General features: G+C 28.0%; 1 protein-coding gene across 1 annotated transcript in view; it reads left to right on the top strand.

Moving 5' to 3' along the window:
* The window catches only part of LOC105145514 (metabotropic glutamate receptor 8), a 124,003-nt gene that overhangs the window by 39,421 nt on the left and 69,142 nt on the right, over positions 1 to 15,440 (top strand). The window contains exon 3 of the mRNA XM_087405082.1: positions 4,573 to 4,788. Coding sequence (XP_087261208.1) covers positions 4,573 to 4,788 — 216 coding nt within the window. The remainder of the gene's footprint in view (positions 1 to 4,572; positions 4,789 to 15,440) is intronic.

The raw sequence follows: 15,440 nt of genomic DNA, 5'->3' as shown, positions 1-15,440 counted from the left end.
CTAGTTGTTGCATTTGTATCCACGAAAATGTACTTTTACTTTATTCTGTACTCTTTCGTTTCAAATTGTCTTGCAGTTATTGTGTTCTCGTTTTTCGAGTTTGTTCACTTGAAAATAATAAATATTTCGAATAAGAATGTAGTGTCCATCGTCAACAGTAAACAAATAAACGCATTCCGTTTATTTCTTTTTATTGCTGAGCCATTAATACTAACGATGAAAGCTTTTAATAATTGTATTGGAAAGATGAAATTTGAAGATTCTCAAACAAACAAACGCTTACATTTTTATTTTTTAAAAGTTTCATATTTCTTATATTGTATATATTATACATTAAAATAATTAATATACATAAGTATTTATAAACGCAATACTTACTAATTTATTGTGCAATTAGTAGAAATAAATATTGAAATTCTTTTTATATCATTCTATAATTTTTAAAAACTTTGGCAAAATTCCTGTTCCTAATTAAAATTATATTTTTCTGTCTCCATCAAAATTTACGCATTATAGCACAATATGAAACCTTTATCTTTAAAAAGAAATATTTTTAGAAATGAAAAAGAAAAAAGAAAATAAACAAGATAATAATTATTGTGATTGAATCATAAATAACCTCGTTTTATTTCGAATTTTATTTATTCAGATGACACAAACGAATTGGGTCACGTATATATTTATCATTTTGCTACCTTGCAAAAAATAATTTATTACCATGCCGTATAGAAAATAAGTCAACTTTGGAATTATTAAATATGTGATAAATACATAACATGTAAAACTTTGACGTAACAAACTCCGATTCTCGTTTGACGTTATGTCATACTATATACAATATATGTATGTTATATATTATATATATATATATATATATATAGTATATATATATGTGTATATATATATTAGGTGTTGGAATTAATTCGTAGCGTTTTACAAGTGATGGGAAGTACTTTCATTAATGTATTTTTTAATGCTCATGTGAAATAAATAACATTCTTTCATTAAAAACGCTACGAATTAATTCCAACACCTAATATATATATATAAACACATATATATAGTTCAAATAGAATATAAGGTAACACCGTAGCCTCATCTGAGAGAATTACAGATACGTATAGATCGAAGTATATATATATATATATTATATGTGCGTCTTATCGTCACAAAATATTTCATTAAAAAAAACATAGAAAAAAGGAAGAGAGAAAATAAATAAGTACACATTTGCGAAAATTGCAAAAGTTTAGCTTTAATATTCTTTCCGCTAATAAACAGATTTTTCGGAATTTCTCTCTCTCCAATAAAAATTATACACAATATTGTGAAGTGTATAGCGCGTTGCATCTGTCAAAAAAAAATGTGTAATATTTATTTTAAATAAAAAAAAACAAGATAAATAGAAAGTATAGTCACACTGCAGTCATATGCTGCATGATTTTTACAGTATGCAACTACATTGAAAAAAAATCAAAAGTTTTTTTCATATTATATTATTTTTATATTATCTCATTTGTATTATAAAAATAAATAGTAATTAAAAATAAATAATAATGCATTGTCAAAAAAACATAATGTATAACAGGTATCTTAATTTATAAAAGAAAGTAACATTATGTATAGAATACAGTAGAATACAAGCATTCTTAATGTAATATTGTAATTAAAATTTAACATAATTAAAAATTATCTTATTAAAGCTAAACTATATATGCATGTATCATAATTGTTACTTAACATAAATTTTGGAATTTATTAATCAAAATCGTTGAAAGAGAAAAGGAAGCAACTATTATTTTTAATATAAACATGCGGAATATATACATATACTTTTTAGAAAATTTTGTTTTGAAAAAATACTTTCATTTATTTTTCCCCAATCTTAACTTCTTCCTTTCATATTCTTCTCGAATACGCGACTAGATTTGATTATTGCACAAAGTGCGAAGTAAACAAACAAGTAAACATGCTTGTAAAACATTACCTTTCAGTTATAGGTGGAATAATATCGAAAACTTTAAGCTGATTTATTGTTGTCGCGCAACTAGTTCGTGCAAAATAACTGCCGTTCACCGAACTTCCTCGCTAACGAATAACTTTCGTTCTCGCCAGTTGTTCTTGTCGCTCGATATAGTGAGCGCCTGTAACGAGCGACCTGGACTTGTGGATGATTAGTTTTTTGGGATAAATTTTCAGTGAAGCAATATTGTGTGCGCACAACTTTTCTGGTAACGACGAATTAATATTGCTTTTCTTCATAAATAATGATAAGCAAAAATTAATCATAAAAAAAAATCTTTTTATTTTTAAAATTATCGTTTTATTACAATTTCAATATAACATGTAAATGTTTTATTCTAAATACACAATATTTTATTTTATTCGTGTAAAGAAGTCTTGAATACTAATTATTTATTAATTATCGGTTATTTTAATTTTATTATATAAAAACTTTGCAAATGGTATGTTATAAAGTGTATTTTTGGAAAATAAATAATTAGAAAATTAGAAAGTTACACATATTAATTTTGTGTAATGAAATTTATATAATTTATATTATTATTGCTGTTATACATTTATATATTCAATCAAGATTCTTTATTTTAAATTTAATTATTTATAAGTTTTAATAGTATTAAAAGATAAATATGCCGAATAAGGAGAGGCAGACTTGACATATATTGTCAAGGTCATGACCCTGAATAACCTCCACCAGGTTTTAGTTGTCTCGTTATTCGTTAAAAAGTTGACAAAAAAAGTTCATCAATAAAACCTAACTTTTAAATACAATTGCGCTCCATGAAACAAATTCTTTGCTTTAACAAAATATTTTTTTATATAATTTCTTATATCATTTTTGTGTTTTTAGAACAGTTAACTTAGCGAGAAAGCAACTTCGCGAGATGGGAGGAACTCCCTTCGCGTGGAAATCATTCATTCCTAAGCAGGAGGGAGATAGGGTGACAGTCGTTTTGTGTGAAAGTTGTGCGCCCCTAAGCAGGGGGGAGGTGGGATGGAAGTCGCTTCGCGTGGAAAGTTATAAAATATACTTTAAAGTCGAGAATTTTTGTTTTATATAATAGAAAAGAGATATTATTTTCCAAACTTTTTTTGTTAATAACTTTTTAATGAATGACGAGCGACGGCTAAAATTTGGTAGAGGTCAGGACAACATATGTCAAGATCAAAATCATCGGAGCTGCCTCCCCTATTCGGCATATTAGCCGTATATATACTATATGTATTGATATCTCTCTCTCTCTCTCTCTCTCTCTCTCTCTCTCTCTCTCTCTCTCTCAATTGATTACATTTTATAAATGTAATGCCTACTACAGAAGAACATTACGTTTATAAAATATAATCAATCGATCAATTTTATAATATCTACTAGAAAAGATATTACATTTATAAAATAATCTGACATACTGACCAATATGTTGATGCAACACGCGGGTATACATTACATAAATAATGTGTGTGTGTGTGTGTGTGTGTGTGTGCGTGCGTGCGTGTGTGTATGTGTGTGTGTGTGTGTGTGGGTGTGTGTGTATATATATATATATATATATATATATATATATGTATATATATATATATTTTATACATATATATATACATATACATACATACGCAAATATATTCGTTATTCCCTTATATTCACATATTCCGACTTTCAACAAACAGATTTCGGATTGTTAAAATTAAAAGCTTTATTCCGGGAAAGCTTTGTAACTTCGGAAACGAATGGTCAGCGTTCCCAGCTGATTTCACAAACATTAAAATCAGTGGCGGAATTGTGTTGTTGCCAGAATTTACGAGCGTGTTTGGCTGGACTGTGTATTTTTCGGTTTGACGAGATCCCTCCATACAGCCATAGCGACATGCGGATTTACTATACTATACTATACTATGCCGTATCCACAACTTTCCTCATACTCCTTGAACTCGACATCAACAGCGTCGAGCAGTGCATTCGACCGTTGTGCTCGAGAATACGAGGGGTTGAAGTCTGTCATTTGATCTTTCGGTCCCATGACGCCAAGTCGTGCTCGAACACGTGCCATTGTAGCTAGACATTGTACAAATGAATGGCTCTGGGGAAATGTAGGACAATAATCCATCCAAATTGAACGTCTATCTTATTCTTTGTTCGCTCTTTCGAAGCTACATTATTTTGAAAAATTATCGTTTGCATTAATGTATTCAAATTGTCCACGTTTGCAATATTTGAATGTAATGTGTGAAATATGTAGTGAAAAAATTAAATTAAATTAAAAAAGAGAAAGAGATGATACATTTAAAGTCATAATGTTTTGTTAAAATATTAGACTTGTACTACACGATACATTACATGATACTATATTATTATTTTATCGTATAAACACAAAGTGGGTAATTCTAAAAAGATAAATAATATCTAAAAAGTAGAAATAAATAAATAAGTAGAAATAAATAGAAATATAAGTAGAAATAAATAAATAAATAATATCTAAAAGGTATATACTATTGTACTAGAGAATAAAATAAATTGGATAGCATGTATATATTTATTTGTTTGACTGTTTCCAGGTCGCAAGTTCCATTGGCCAATCACCATGCGGAGCCGTGAAAGAAGAGAAGGGTATACAACGATTGGAAGCCATGTTATACATCCTGGACCAAATTAACGCTGATATAGAACTCCTGCCGAACACGACATTGGGTGCTCTCATCCTCGATTCCTGCAGTAGCGACACTTATGCTTTAGATCAAAGCATGGAGTTTGTTAGATCATACATGAATCAAGTAAGTCATCATTTCTTCAGCATAATATTTAATAATATTTAATTTGCTAAGTTTCGCAAAATTTTTAAGCACCAAAAAGAGCTAATGATAAGTGATAAGATATTCTTTAAGTCGCTAATATCTTCAGCAGTTTATAAGAAAAAAAACTTCACATTTTGTACAAAAATTATATTTTAGATATCATGTATTTTATCAAATCAGGGTAATTCGTTTGTGATAAAAAAACCGATAATATAATTTTTTTTCAAATAAATTTAACGATCGAATATTCGTTTTCCGATTATTCTCATGCACGATAGTACAGTCTATTGCGTGCACTCTGCCCTGCTTATTTCGTTAAATTACATGGAAATTACGTTATTTCACGTCGGTTTTGAGATAAAAGATTCAATATTCAATCTATTTGACATAAAACAGACCGTGCGGTTATACAAGAGAAAAATTTATGACTCGGCGATCTTGCGAGAATACGGATAGAAATTTGATCGAGAGGAACGCTTAAGACGCATGATCGCACATTACTTCCTTCTTTCCTTGCTTTCTTCTGTCTTCTAGACATTTGTTCTCTTTATAGACTCAATAACAAGCTTTATCGTGTCCAAGCTCAATCTCCCATATGTTTTTGAACTAGGAACGCTTTCTGTTCTCAAGATGTAGTAGGAAATTTACGGAGATTCGAAAAAAGATTTCAAAAGTCACTTTTCTTTATTGATAATCATTACAAATGTATTTGTTTAGAATAAAGTTTTATTTTGCTATTTATTTTGCTATTTATATTAATTAATTTTAATCTCTTTTATGAATATAAAATATCTTATACGCGTCAGTATATTTTAGAGTAAAATTATTTTAGTAAAATTAAGACACATAAATGAAATATAATTTAATAAGATTTTAATTTAAAACATATTTAGCAAGATATGTAATATTGAAAACTCAAGAATTATAAAGAATTGCGGTATATTTTATGTCACGATTTTAGTTTAAAATTATTAGGTTGAAAAACATTGAAGAAGCTGTAGGAGATGAAAGCAAGACTGGTAATTTTGAGCTTCAGCCTCGGGGTAGTTATCTTTTCAAAATTTTCATGCTTCATACGTCGGCACTATATAGTGTCGACGTATATCATGTCTAGTCATGTTTTTAACAAAATAAGTGTATCACGAAAACAGATAAGGTTGTCCGCGTACCTTCGTTCTGGGAGTTTCTAAACTTTAGCAACAGTAATGACGGGCCGCTTTAGTTGGTTATCCATGCCGAAGTGGTGGCGAGAGACGATTGGATAACATCTTCCGCAAAGCTGATTAAATGCAACAACTCCCACTGCTCTCGCCACTTCGCTCAATGAACGACCAACGTCAAAACTTGTTTTGAGAATGGGAATTCAGGCATATCTCTTATATCCGTGAATTCCCATTTTATATTTTAGAAATATTACGTGCAATAATATAGCCTAAAATTGAATTATTTTTTGTATTGAAATTTTCTGTAAAATATTTTTACATTATTCTTTTTTCAATTAATTTCATTTATAATGTTTTTATAAACTAAATTTTAATTTAATCAAATATAAATTTATTTAATAAATTTTATATTAAACCAAAAATGCTATTTAAAACTGCAATTAGGATATAATTATCGCATATAATTATCGTATACGATTCTTTTTATTCCATAAAATAAATATCAGTTTTATGTTCTATAAATTGTAATTCTATAAATTACGACATACCTTATTCATAATTTTGTAATGTATCAAATTTATACATATTATAATAATATACAACAAATTACAAATTACAACCTATATTAATATGTGCGTGCGTGCATATATGCATGCGTGTATGTAGGTATGTGTATTTGTATGTGTATAGATAGAGGTAGAGTAAAGTATATAGTGATTAACTATTTAAGCTGAAATTTTATATAATCATTATAATCACTATTAAAATTATTTGGAATTTGAATTTGATGCAAGCGTAAGGTTCAAAGAATATGCCAAATATAAAAAACTTTGAATAAGATGTTTTTCATTTTTTCCAACAGTAGAAACTTTTATTCAGAAAATTATAATTATTGACCACACATTTTACAGTAATTAAAGAGAATTTTAGAAAAATATGACAGTGATTGATTATTGGGTGATTTATGAAAACCATCACAATGAAGAAAAAAATTCAGAAAATGAAAAGGAGATAAATTTAATGAAATTTCAAGTATAGAAGAGGGACCCATTGTTATTTTGATGTTCAGTGATTTATTTTTTTTAAATTTAAGCGTTGATTTAGGTACGCCATATATTCGTGCCGCTTCATTTAACTCCACTCCTTTATGAATGGCATCTACGGTACCATTAAATGCCTCTTGAGTGTATTTCATACGACTTACTTTAGGCATTTTGATGAAAAATTAAACTTACAATATTATAACATCTCAAAATAGTAATTTTATTTATGAGGAATAATTATCTAATGAATATGTGAATTACAATGAATGGTCAATAACTATAAAAAATGAACTTTCTCAATTACAGTTATTGATCACCCTTTCATTTTCGTAATTATTGCATGAATTAAAAAAATTAATATGTAGGAAATATTCATAACCTTGTATTAGCGATATATGATAAACAAAAGTTATATCATTAATTGCTTTATAAAAATATAATTACTTTTTAAATACGTACGCTTAATTGAACTGTTAAGTATTTTTTAATTAAGTATACAGTTTTTCTTACGAGTTTAATTTACGGACTGAAAAATAAAAAGTAAATTGTAAATTGAGTATTTTATTCATATATAAAGTTAGTAAAGATTAGTTATTACTATGTTGTGAAATTAGTTATTAATTTCACTTGGATTTTAATATGTAGACAAATTCATAGTAAATGATCAATCATTGTATCGTGTTCAATCACTATACTTTACTTATATTGCAAAATTTATCAAATAAATGAAGCTATTTGATATTTTATGAAATATTTCGACTATCTTGAAATATTTCAAAATTTCAATGATACTGTCAATAATTTAATTAAAGGTTACACGAAAAATATAAATACTATGTCACATATTTATTCTTAAAATATTTATTCTCAAAATTTATTCTCATTTAATGAACGATTTTTGTCTTCCGATTCTTGTTTCTCTTTTTTTGTGAATTAATTGTCCTTCATAAAATTTTTATACTTTAACATAAAATTGATTTTGTATATTTTTATATAAATTAAAAAAAAAGATACATGTTAGTATTATTAAATGTGGCTGTGTTAGTGAAAGAGATATAATAATAAAATTGCTATTTTTATTAAATTTTTTTAAAATTCTTTTATTTTTAAGAACTAATAACGTAAAAATTTATTTTAATATAATATTGAAACGTTTGCAGCATGAGAGAGAAAGAGAGAGAGAGAGAGAGAGAGAGAGAGAGAGAGAGAGAGAGAGAGAGAGAGAGAGAGAGAGAGAGAATATCATACTGCGAATTGAATTAATTTACAAATCAATTTTTATAATCAATTTTACATATCAATTTTTACAAAACAATTATGATGTTAGATAAAACTAATTATCATTGGTTTTGCGGAACATAAAAGAAATATAGAAGCAGTAATATTATTTCTATAATTAATAGACTCACAAACAAACGTTCTACATACTAGATGAGAAATTTGAAAAACTTACTTGAGATAGTTATTTGTAACTATCTTGTAAGCAATAAAAAAACTATGTGTGGAGACATTACTTATATTTATTTATTTATATTTCAAGATATAACCTCGATATTCACTCATTATGTCATCATGATCCCGAGTGTATGGTAAATGCACGATAAATATGTATCGATAGAAATTATACATCTACGATGAATTCAAATCTCTACGCTGTGTCCTCGTTGCGAATATTACAAAGTACAATGGCGCCGGGTTTTGTGAATTGAAGTGGTAATACCCGTAAATATTTATCGCTCAGTCGCGCCAAATGAGATCGGGTCGCTTACGTTCGAGAGACACGATTCTACCCGCGAATCTATGCACCAATCCTTGCACTTGCGATTATATCAATGTCGATGACGGATGAAAACAAGGTAAATATTTATTAACGTAGCAGAGGTACAAGCGGCTTTTTGTGTACGCGGCTACTCGAAGTCGGGGCCACTCAAGCTGAGGTCGCACGCTGAAGAGGAGACACGATCGATCGATCGATTGGTTTTCCTCCCTTTATTCAGCGTGAGTCAGCCGTTAGATGATCCGTATTGTTACACAGACACTATAAACGAATGCGTTTTTTCTTTACGTGGGATAAGACCACCTCAAGTGATACTTAATATAAATACTGCTATCAAAATAATATAGTGAATATAGAATATACACGATTTGTAACGAAGAAATGTGAGATATCGGAAAATTTTTATTTTAAGTATGGTATCTAATAATAATTAGTAATTTGTATAGTTATATGTATTGAACATATGTCTGTGTACAATCAGCGCACTACAATGCATATGAGAGAAGTCATCATCGGTCACGAGCAATAGGACTGAGGATGTATTGAATATACAGTAGATAAAATTTACAGCAACTTAACAATAAAAAATAAAACTAATCATGCTAAATATTATTATAAGTTAAAAATATGTAAACATAGATTATATTTATAATATGAATCATTATTTTGAACATAATAATTTTTTAAATTTCAAAATGCATTTAATAACATTAACGTACATTTATAAAGAATCGATGTTCCATTTGGACTATTCGTATATTGAAATTTTCGGAAAGATTTATTTTATATTTTATACAAAACATTTCTATAATTAATTGTTTTTTAGAATGATAAAGGACTTGAAAATGAGGTAGAAAATATACGGGAAAGAAACGTCTTTTATGATTTTTAACTATGTAATAATTAATGAGAAAGAAGAGTTTCATATTACTTTCCATAATATATTTCTTTTTTCGAAAATCTCGCATATTTTGCACCTCTTTGAGGTGATTTTCGCGAAATAAATTACCCACAAAAGTTCTGTGAAAAAATTCTTGCCATTACATTTATTTATTTATCTATTTCATTTATAAATATCTATATAATGTCCCAATAAGAATGCGTTATCATGAGAGAACCACAGATTTTTTTAATATTTTGAAAATAATTTTATCGACAGAAAGTTTTGAAAGTAAATTTAATTTGAGAATTACTATAGTTTTAGACAATATAATAATAACAATATTTTTCATGTTTGATGCTACAGAACTGTAAAACTGGAAAGATCAACGAATTAATTAAACTCAAATTAAAAAAACTTTTAGTTTTGCTGTTTGGACTGATTCAATTAATTCATTCACGTTACGTAAGATAATATAAAACAATTCACGCATATTAATGCATATTATGTTTGTTCGCAAGTTATAATGAAATTCTGTGCGCATTTAACTAAATTTTATGCTGACGTGAATCATATCCGCACGATTCAACTCATGCATATTGTGCAAGGCAACGTCGGATTAAGTTGTATTAATTTTTATCAGATATTTTTGCGTCAGACATTCGAATGAAATCACTGCAATCGACCTGATTCTGTCTCATGGACAATGGCCGTTGGTTCCTAAATCATATGCCCCAACGTCAGCGTCATGACGTAACTAAATAGGGTTTGCGGTTATAACTGGGTCGGTCGTCGGTGAAGGAAATGAAAGGAAGTAGATTAAATTATTATGTCAAGTATGTGGACAAGTTTGATAGGACGGTAAGGACGCACGTGCGTGGATTATTTATCGAGCTTTTGTTAATCGCCAACGATTTTACGCTTTCATGAAAAATTTTGGTAACGTGATATATAATACTTCAAGTAAGCGTAACAAAATATAATTTGGAAAGCGACAGAAAATCGAGTGAGAGGTTATTGAGTTGATTGAAACGTTATAATTGCTACTGATCTCATCGAACTATTTTTTAATATTGATTAAAAAATTATGAATGAATAGTGCGTGCATTATGCTTGATAAGTCACTTAAAAAAACTTTTAAAATTCAATCAAGAATTTCGAATTAATTAAAGAAGATACATAAAAAAGATTATGAGTAAATAAAAATAAAAGTCTCATAAATGGTATTTCTCTCCTTTTAAAGTTTTTAGCCTTAGGATGTGGGATCTCTTTACAAAGTTTTTTTGAATATATGACATGGAAATTACAGTCTTTTTATAATAAGTCTTTGATTTTATAATCAAGTGTCACAGTGGCATATTTATTAATTTATTAAAAATAACTACTACATGATATATATTAGTTTTCAATGGCAATAATTTTCCTATGACAAATTTTATTCATATATCAATACGAGACTCGTTGGAAAACAAATAGAGTAAATCGAATGTAATGCCAGCATTCCCGGCACGGCAGTTGTGAGAAATTGCAGTTGGGAAGTGCAGTGAGGAGAACAAATGCATGATAATGCAAGTACGCATATATGTATCCTCAGCATCCTTCTCGAGAAATTGAATTGATTTTAATTAAAATCATATAGCTTATTTTTAAATAAAAAGTAAAAACTTTAAAAGTTAAAATAGTTTTTAATTTGTAAAAACTCGGTTGTCTATTTCAGTTATAACAATTTGTCAAACGTGCTTTGTATTCTTGAATAAATTGAGATAAATGAGTGCGGTGATTGCTTCTATTACTTTGACAATTTAGTGAAGTAAATAACTCAATAATGATCTTTATATATATAAAATTAAAAAAAAAAGTTATTTGCTGTAATTGTATATATACGTATACAATTTACACACATATAAAGTTGTATTCTCTAGAAAAATTTGTATTATTTTAAATAGCATGAGAGTAATATTTGTCACAGTTTAAAAATTTTCAAAAATAAAAGATAATATTTGAAAATCCTATATTATAAAAGTTACTTTTAACGAATCAAAGTTACAGGAACAAAGAAATGATAAGCGAAGAAATGTCCACTAAAGAAGCTTTGTGGCAAGCAGAATGCATAGTTTACAGAATACCAAAACTCGAGGATATTTAGCAACCTTAAAGTTCATAAATATAAAACGCATAATACTTACTAGATATATGTATGTATATGTTTGAAAAATACGAGAAATTGTTTGATTTAAAAATATGAAAATGTTTATCTGTTTGTCTGTTTTCTTTTTTTTCTTTGAAAATTAAAATATTCAAATTTAAATTAATAATATATAACAATGTATAAATATAATTATTCTATGTTATCGTATAAGCATTTATATAAATCGCATTCGTCATGCTATTTTAATTATTTTTTGATGCCAATTATTCTGTTCATACATTGCAATAAAATATTGGTATTGATTGCACGTAATCCTTTCACCAAACATTATTCAACGATCACCATCATGCTTTGCTGACCCTTTCATCCCAGTAGAATTTAACTCAATCATGGCAATAACTACGTGTCAACATGCAAAATGAAAGGCAAAGTTGTGAAGGGAGCACCGACAGGTGCGTTACAGTTCATTAGTCTGCATGCGTAGGACAGTGAGCTTCCGGGAAGAAGCACAAGTTTATCAACCGTCTGTGAATACCGTGTCGAAAACTACTCGCAAATATTAGATAGTTTCTGCAATATCGCCTTTCACATACACAGCTAACGTTGAGGGGCACGCTTACAGTGTATCATCATGAAAATTCAAGATGAATATAGCAAATATTTACAATTCTGTATATAAAATATAGTAAACTCTGATATATAGTAACCGATCAAGCAATCATGCGATATCATGATTATTCTGAATTCATTGTTGTTTTTTATAAACATATATTTATAACCTACATGTAATGTTTATATTTGCAATAGTATAAAATATTAGATTATAGAGAAATTTTTCAACTAGATTCTTAGGTAATTTGTTGAAATATCTAAGATCGGAAATATTTAAATATTTGAAGAAATATTTTAATAAGATCGGAAATATTTGAAACTAATGCATTGTTTACGTGTCATATTCAAATTGAGATAAAAGAAAATTGTCAAATAATTGTCATTACTATTTAGCGATTTTGAAGCGAGTTCAAAAATTATAATTTAAGAATTAAATTATTTATTATTTATAAAAGTGACGATTGCAAGGCATAGAAAGTTGCGCGGTCTACCAAAGATTCGAATTTAAATTCATTCAGAATGCACAGTGCATTAGATTTTCTTTGATCGTCATCTCTTAGTAGGCAATGGCAAACTACCGAGCTTTATATTTATCTTTGATTGAGAATCTCTTCTAACAAGTCGCGCGTTCGGAAACGAACCTTAAAAACTGTAATTCATATATGTACATATAATATACATATACGGAAAGGTCTCTGACAAGAGATAACGAACTTGAGAGATAAAAGTATAATTAACACAATAGCACAACATTTTGTTGAAATTGTTACAAAATAAATTTTCTTATAATAATCGTCCATTTACCATTTATTCGCTATCCAGATAGCACATATAGTTCAAAAAGAATTAAAAAAGAATTCAGTTGTATGTCATCAATTCTGAATTCATTTTCAGATATAAAAAATTCTTTTTAGAATTTTTCAAAAAAAGAATTTTTTATATCTGAAAATATACATACATAATATATACATATGACTAAATTCTTTTTGAACCTTCTGTGCTATCTAGATATTAAACTTTATGGCACAAAGCTTTTTCTGTCTCTATTTTCTGTAATCTAAAAACTGTAGTCCCTTCACCTTGTGATATCTCATTTAATATTATCATATAATATTTCATATAATAAATATTTCGAGATTAAGATTTATTAATAACAAAGTTTGTTAAAAATTATGATGGAATCATGACGACGGCACTCCGTATTTTACTTGTCAACAGAACGATATTGTAGCCAATGGAGCGTTGATGGCGACATCGTTTAACTCGATGACGATCGCATCATACCCGACTAGATGAAATCGTTGGAATGATTTTGCCATTTATTTCGAAATCGCCGCTTTACCTCCATGTTGACCTCAATCTATTATTCATATCAGTTTACAATACTGTTCACTTTCCGATACTGTTCACTCGGTCAGTCGGTCGAACAACAATTAAACAAAAATCTAATGACAATTCCATCGAGCGTTCGCACGAATTCTATCGTCGAACATGATATACCACTCAAAAGCGAGACATTAATGAAACAGCCATGGATAGTCAATTGAATATATGTACGAATAAAAAAGGGAATGTCTGACGTAGACGTGCGTTTATATACATATACTCGCGAGGCTAGGAAAATGGAGAAGATAAAGACTCGCATCTCATACGGCGTCATGATCAATCGCGGTGATGGATAAGACTACACTGAAAGAAAAAATTGATTGCAGTAACCATATAAAAATGTTATGCCATATTTTACTATCTAAATTGTTGCAGCAATCTTTTTTTTCAGTGTAATTACTTTCACGGCTCAATGTGCTAGCTTTTACTTTTTATGCTTTTGTAGACTTGTTAACGTAAAATTTTGTTTTTAATAGTGCTTTTAATGGGGCTAATTTATATTTTGTGTGTGTATGTGTGTGTTTTATGATAAATTATTTTATAATAAACAGACGATTTCTAAGAAACATTGATAAATGTTATTTTATGACTTTTTTTTATATTTCATTATTTTATAACAATTTTTGTACATTGAGCTCAATTAAATTTAAAATTAAAACATTATAGCAATTAAATAAAATAAAAATGAGGAAACTTAAGACTTCTTAAAAATAAATAAATAATATAAAAAAAGGGCTAGAATCAAGCTGGATATTTTGTGCTAATGACAAACAATATTTAATAAACGTTTCGATTCCAATCGGATCATTTTCAATGTTAGACAATTTGAATTAATACTGGTAACAAATAACGTAATATAAATTATACTCGCATTTTAAAATTTAAATAACGCAATAATACTCCCATGTTAAAAAATTAACTGAAGTAAGTAGATGCAATCTGACTCAATTCTTGGAAGCAATCTCATCAACTATAATTATATAGGTGTTTGTTAATCACATTTAGTGCTGTCATGTGTGTCTTTAATAGAAACGACTTCCAACAATAAAGTGATATAAAGGAATTACGTGTAATTAAAATATAAAACCGCTTTATGTCTTTTGTAACTGTAGTCTATTAATAACTGTAATCTATTATTTTAGTGTATTAATACGATAAAAGATTATGGAGTACAATTATATATATTTTAATAAACTGAAATGAAAGATCTTGCATAACCGAGAGATTCTAAGAGGTGCCTTCTGAGAGATATATCGTATATATCTCTCAGAAGATGATATATATTTAATCTTGATTGTTTATAAAAAAGTCAGCACAAAACAGCTTGGTTCATAGCCCTTTTATATTATTTATTTATTATTAAATTATTTGAACCGTTTTCCTATTTATTAAAAACTTTTAACAACTTTTAATTAGATCGATAAATTTGACAGCATTTAATTAGTAATTATAGATTTTATTACATTGCATTAATGTTGTAGATCAACATTTTACTACGGGCTATATTTCAATAATAAAAGCAATATTATGTTATATAATACATATTATTATCAAATTTGTAATTAATTTATCAAATTTAAAGCAACATTTTAATACAAAATATTATTTTATATATCTCCTT

Source organism: Acromyrmex echinatior, chromosome 4 (assembly GCF_024713525.1).
Source record: "Acromyrmex echinatior isolate Ae372 chromosome 4, ASM2471352v2, whole genome shotgun sequence".
NCBI lineage: Eukaryota > Metazoa > Arthropoda > Insecta > Hymenoptera > Formicidae > Acromyrmex > Acromyrmex echinatior.
Note: the sequence above shows the minus strand (reverse complement) of the source record. Positions and strands in the feature narration are given on the sequence as shown.